The sequence below is a fragment of the Canis lupus genome, chromosome 19, assembly GCF_048164855.1.
Source record: "Canis lupus baileyi chromosome 19, mCanLup2.hap1, whole genome shotgun sequence".
NCBI classification, from domain to species: domain Eukaryota; kingdom Metazoa; phylum Chordata; class Mammalia; order Carnivora; family Canidae; genus Canis; species Canis lupus.
In genome coordinates, this window is record NC_132856.1 from 50,130,432 (window position 1) to 50,136,530 (window position 6,099).

General features: G+C 50.6%; 1 protein-coding gene across 1 annotated transcript; it reads right to left on the bottom strand.

Annotated features, from left to right (window-relative positions):
* Positions 1-205: 205 nt before the first annotated feature.
* On the bottom strand, positions 206-3,011 carry RLN3 (relaxin 3). Its single transcript, XM_072787019.1, has 2 exons — positions 2,640-3,011; positions 206-932 (listed from the first exon to the last, which is right to left on the bottom strand). The coding sequence occupies exons 1-2, from the start codon at positions 2,941-2,943 to the stop codon at positions 718-720; spliced, it is 519 nt and encodes a 172-aa protein (XP_072643120.1). The 5' UTR covers positions 2,944-3,011; the 3' UTR covers positions 206-717.
* Positions 3,012-6,099: the final 3,088 nt, after the last annotated feature.

Sequence of the window (6,099 nt, forward strand, 5' to 3'; positions counted from 1 at the left end):
CCCTCCCCTGCCCGCCGCCTCCGCACCTTGCGCTCCGGGACCCGCCCCCTCCCCGCGCCGGAAAGTCCCAGGCGGCCGCGCAGGCGGGGGCCGCGGGCGCGGGGGGGCGCGGCCTGGGGCGCCGCCGAGCTCCGCGGGGACTGGTGCGCCCCCCTCCGCTTCCTCCCCCAGCGACGGCGCACAGACGCTGCAAAGTCTTCTGGAACTTTTATTATTGGGGTTGAAGAAGGTCCTGATCCGTACCCCTGCCGGGCCTCCCACCGCAGGCTGTGCGGGGAACCCAGCCAGGGCTCCCGCCACGGCTTCTAGGGTCCGCAGCGGGTGGGGGTGCAGGGGCTGGAAGGCTGGGAGAGAGGCGTGGGCAAAGGCCGGAGTGGAGCCGGGACACGATTTGGGCTGGTCAGAGACGCCGTGGTCTTGGCCACGGTGGGGGCAACAGAGAATCAGTTTGGGCAAAGGTCTGGCGATGCAGCCAGTTTGGGTAAAGTAGGGGCACGGTTGCAGCCGCGTGCGGTATAGACCAGGCAAAGGCATGATATGGCCTGGGGAGAGGGAAGGGGTCAGGATCAGAGGTTCCCATCTGGCCAGGTAGGGGCAGTTTCTCAGGGTCGGGATAGGCTGGTCAAAGGTCAGGGTCATTGAGGGGGACTGTCCAAGGGCACAGTGCCTGACCTCTGACTTGCTGATGAATGAATGCAGGAGAGTCCAGACACTGGTCTAGCAGAGACTGCTGATTTCACTCTTGCTGCAGCCCCACTTGCAGCAGTTGCTGGAGAGGCCGGCCAGGACGTCGCGGCCACCACGCACAGCCCCCGGAATTCCCTGCCAGCCAGGTTGGCCCTCATAGAAAGCCCGGGGGTACTTGGTCAGGGCCACCCACTCGCTGGAGGCTACAGCCTCATCCAGCTCACTGTCTGTGTCAGAGTCTGCATCTGGGAAGGGGAAACATGAAAAGAGTTAGTGCTTGGGGCTCAGTTTCTGTCACACCTAGAGTCTGGCTGGCCCAGCTACTTGTATTCTTGTGATGCTGCATCATGGTCAAAAGTTTTATTCCATTCCGGCCCGGGCTCCAGTTCTTTTTTTTTTTTTTTTTTTAATTTATTTATTTATGATAGTCACAGAGACAGAGAGAGAGAGAGAGAGAGAGAGGCAGAGACATAGGCAGAAGCAGCCTCCATACACTGGGAGCCCCATACGGGATTCGATCCCAGGTCTCCAGGATCGCGCCGGGGCCAAAGGCAGGCACCACCCAGGGATCCCCTGGGCTCCAGTTCTGATGGGCAGATTATTCAACCTCATTGAGCTTGCCTTTTCTCTCGTCATTTCTTTTCTCCTCCTCTTTATTTATTGAGAGCCTGATAGTTAAGAACATGCGTTTGGGAGCTGAACTAAGCACCAGTCCAGCCTCTCTGAATTATAATCCTGAGCAAATGAATTTACTTCTCTGACTCTCAGTTTCCTTCTCTGAAAAGTGAGGATATGGGGGATCCCGGGGTGGCTCAGCGGTTTAGCACCTGCCTTTGGCCCAGGGAGTGATTCTGAAGACCGGGATTGAGTCCCACATCGGGCTCCTGGCATGCAGCCCGCTTCTTCCTCTGCCCGTGTCCCTGCCTGCCTCTCTCTTTCTTTCTCTCTCTCTCTCTGTGTCTTTCATGAATGAATAAAAGTGGGGATAGTAATAACTTCTATTTTATATGGAGTAGATGAGATAATCAATACCCATAGAAAAGCTGAGAACAGTGTCTGGCACATAAGCACTCAAAATAGCACTGATCCTTTACTGAGCACTTACTATGTGCCAGATACTAAAGGATCTGGTGCATTTAAAGGATCTAGTGCATTAACTCCTTTATTCCTCACAATGACAACCCCATGAGGTGGGTGCAGCTATTATCATTCCCATCTTCCAGAGGAGAACACCGAGGCAGTGGTTGGTAGATTAACTTGCACAAGAAAACGCAGCTATGAAGTTGTAGGGCTGCCACTAGAACCCAGGCAGTGTGTCTTCCAGGTCCGTATATGTATCATCATCATCATGAAAGCCTTTTTCTATTCTTTTTTTTGTTGTCGTTTTTGGCCAGGCCGTTGCATCTCATGAAACTAGACCCCATTCCCCCTGCTGAGCCCATGCTGAGCCCCCTGCCCAGCTTAGATGGTGTCCTAATCTGTTTTTGACTGTGTTGCCACTTAACCATCCTGAGAGATTCAGGGTCACCTGCTAGGTGGTGGCAAAATCTGGCCTAATATACCACCTTGTACATAGTGGTTGAAAAGCACTTCAGCGTCAGTGTCTAAATGGCATCCTACCTCCCACCTACTCCCCCAACCTAGGAGTTGTGCCAGGAGCAGCCTTGCTTAAGGCAGGCTCACACACGGCAGGTGCTCCAGAAATAGTAGCCAGTTCTCCGACGACTAGAGGCTGTGGATGGCTTGCCACCCCCATCCCAGCTTTGCTAACTGGCTCCTCTCACCTTGGCACCGCTTTGAGACTTGAGCATGTTTCTCCAGTTGCATGTAGTAGGACAGGGACTCTTCTGTCCCCACCCTTCATCTCATCTCCATCCCCTGCTCTTTGGACCATCCCATGTCCCATCCACTGCCCACCCCCTGCCCCTACACACTACCTCCCCCAGCCTCACCTGGAGCTTCATGAGTCAGGATGTCAGACCGTCTCCAGCGGGAGCCTCCGCAGGTGAAGATGACTGCTCGGATGAATTCCCGGCCGCAGAGCTTCACTCCGTAGGGTGATGGCCGGGCCTCAGCCCTCAGCCACAGCTCCCCAGCCAGTACCCACACGGCTAGCAGCAGCAGCAGCGGGCGCTTGGCCATGCTGGACAGAACACCTGGCAAGTGGGGCGAGACAAGGCAACTCCCCTGGGTGTCTGTGTCGCTGCTGCCTCCTGGCCCCCCATTTATACATCCTGGCTCCCCCGCACCTGTCATGGAGAAGGCGAGTGACCTCCCTTATCTCCTTCGGCAGAGGGGAGGCGGCATGGCCCTCCTCACCCCGACCTTTCCTGTTTCCAGGACCAAGTGATAACCTTTAACCAGGGATGGGGTGACGTGGTCCAGCTCACTGTCATCTTCAACAGAGAGGGGCGAGAAGGTCTCAGTTCAGCAGAGACCAGGAACCCAGACCCCACCAGATAGGAAGAGAGGGCACAGCCAGATACCACCCCCCTCATAGGGCTGGACCTCCTCTGTGAATATTAGCAATGATAATGAGTGTTTCCCTGGTTTGCGCTGCGAGGTCAAGCACTGCTCTAAGTTTGTTGTATCTACTTAAACCTATGAAAATGATTCTCAAATTTGAGCACGCCTCCGAATCTCCTGGAGGGCTTGTTAAAACACAGATTGCTGGGCCCTATTTACAGAGCCTCTGAGAATCTGCATTTACAATAAATTTCCAGGCCGTGCTGATGCTGCGGTGGTCCAGAAATCACACTTTGAAAGCCTCTGGACTAGGAGATTAGGACTAAGATTATCCCCATATTACCTATAAGGAAACTGAGGCACAGAGTGGTGACACATGGTCCCCAGGCTCAGCTAGTAAGGCAGGGGCGGGGGGCAGAGGATGAGGATTCAAAAGGGGCATCTGGTTCCAGAATCCATGCCCGACAAGGGAAAATTTTGAGGATTAAAAAGAACCTATTATGGGGACAGAGTTTGTTTTACAAGATGAGAAGAGTTCTGGAGATGGATGGTGCTGGATGCCACCGGGCACTTAAAAATGGTTAAGATGGTAAATTTTATGTGTATTTTACTGCAATTAAATAATAATAATTTTTAAATGTTTAATTTAGGGGCACCTGGGGGTCTCAGTGGTTGAGCATCTGCCTTTGGCTCAGGTTGTGATCCTGGGGTCCTGGGATCGAGTCCCACATCAGCCTCTCCACAGGGGACCTGCTTCTCCCTCTTCCTATGTCTCTGTCTTTCTTTCTGTGTCTCTCATGAATAAAAAAAATAAAATCTTAAAAAATTAAAATATTGGGGATCCCTGGGTGGCTCAGTGGTTTGGTGCTTGCCGTCGGCTCAGGGTGTGATTCTGGAGTGCCGAGGTCGAGTCCCACATCAGGCTCCCTGCATGGAGCCTGCTTCTCCCTCTGCCTGTGTCTCTGCCTCTCTCTCTGTGTGTGTCTCCCGTGAATAAATAGGTAAAACCTTTAAAAATAAATAAAAAAATAAAATTAAAATGTTTAATATACATAGAGAAACTGGGAAATATTGACGAATGGGTTCTCCAGAAAAGAAAAAAAGGCCCTAATTTGTAGCAGTTGTTGGTTTCTGGCCAATTTCAAGCACCAAAGTGATGTCAGCGTGGTCACGGAAGTCCTAACAAGTTAACCATCAGTTCTCACAAGTCAGTGTCAGCTGGCTCCAGGACACTGTTAGAATGTGCAATTTAAAGAATCATGGGATCCCTGGGTGGCTCAGTGGTTCGGTGCCTGCCTTCAGCCCAGGGCCTGATCCTGGAGATCCGGGATCGAGTCCAACCTCAGGCTCCCTGCATGGAGCCTGCTTCTCCCTCTGCCTGTGTCTCTGCCTCTCTCTCTCTCTCTCTCTGTCTCTCATGAATAAATAAAATCATTTTAAAAAAAAAAAGAGAGAAAGAGAGAGAGAGACAGAGAAAAGAATCATAAACAGGACATCCACGATACCATCACTCAGGTCAGGAAGTAGGACGTTGCCAGCAGCACAGACATCCCCTACTGTGCATCCTCTCTGGTCACAACCGCGCCCTCCCCTCAGAGGTGGCTGCCATCCTGCCTTGAGTTCTTCCTGCTTTGCTTCTAGTGACAACTCTAACACTAACACGTGCATCTCTGAAACAGATAGTTCTTTGTCTCATCTTCTTTCCTTTTTTTGTTTTCCTTTTGTATTCTAACAATTTCAACTTTTGATCAAAGTATGACACACACAAGGAAAAGTGCACAGATCATAAGAGAACACAAACTGAACATACTTTGTAACCACGGCTGGGTCCAGAAAACAACATTTCCAGCCTCCCCCCAAGACAGAGGAGTTAATCTCCACCTTTTGGGAGGGGAGAATTTGGAAGAATCTGTGGACATATGTTCAAAATACAGTAATTGAGAAATGCTTCAGATGAAACATTTTGAGGCTCTGGGAAGATCCTGTTTCCTTTTATTTATTTTATTTTATTATTTTTTAAAGATTTTATTTATTCATTCATGAGAGACAGACAGAGAGAGAGAGAGAGAGAGAGAGAGAGAGGCAGAGACACAGGCAGAGGCAGAAGCAGGCTCCATGCAGGGAGCCTGATGTGGGACTCGATCCAGGGACTCCAGGATCACCCCCTGGGCCGAAGGCAGGCGCCAAACCGCTGAGCCACCCAGGGATCCCCCTTATTTTATTTTTTAAAAATATTTTATTTATTCACGAGAGACACAGAGAGAGAGAGAGAGAGAGGCAGAGACACAGGCAGAGGGAGAAACAGGCTCCATGCAGGGAGCCTGACGTGGGACTTGATCCCGGGTCTTCAGGATCAGGCCCTGGGCTGAAGGTGGCACTAAACCGCTGAGCCACCCAGGCTGCCCTATTTTATTTTTTTTAAGAGGGTTTTTGTTTTGTTTTGTTTTGTGTTTTGTTTTGTAGAGAGACAGAGTGCGTGCATGGTGAAGGGCTGCAGATGGAGAGGGAGAGAGAGAATCTCAAGCAGACTCCTTGGTGAGCATGGAGCCTGACTTGGGGCTCATCCAGGGACTCCAGGATCATGACCTGTGCTGAAGGCAGATGCTTAACCCACTGCCACTGAGGCACCTCAATAGCATTCTATAAAAAAAAAATACTGGGATAAGGGCACCTGGGTGGATCAATCAGTTAAGCATCTGACTCTTGGTTTAGGCTCAAGTCGTGATCTCCAGGGGGTGAGGTGGAGCCCCAGGTTGGGCTCGGCACTCAGCAAAGCATCTGCTTGTCCCTCTCCCTCTGCTTCTCCCCCTGCTTGCTCTCTCCACCCCCATCAAATAAATAAAATCTAAGTAAAACAAAACAAAATATTTTAATAAATATTTTAATTATTTAAAAAATAAAATTTTAAATAATTAAAATATTATTTTATTAGATTTAAATTTTTAA

Excerpts from the sequence above, each read along its gene's own strand:
- RLN3 (XM_072787019.1), bottom strand. The coding sequence starts at position 2,943 with ATGACAGGTGCGGGGGAGCCAGGATGTATAAATGGGGGGCCAGGAGGC. Across the intron at positions 933-2,639 it reads CCTGACTCATGAAGCTCCAG|ATGCAGACTCTGACACAGAC; the intron begins GTGAGGCTGGGG and ends TCCCCTTCCCAG.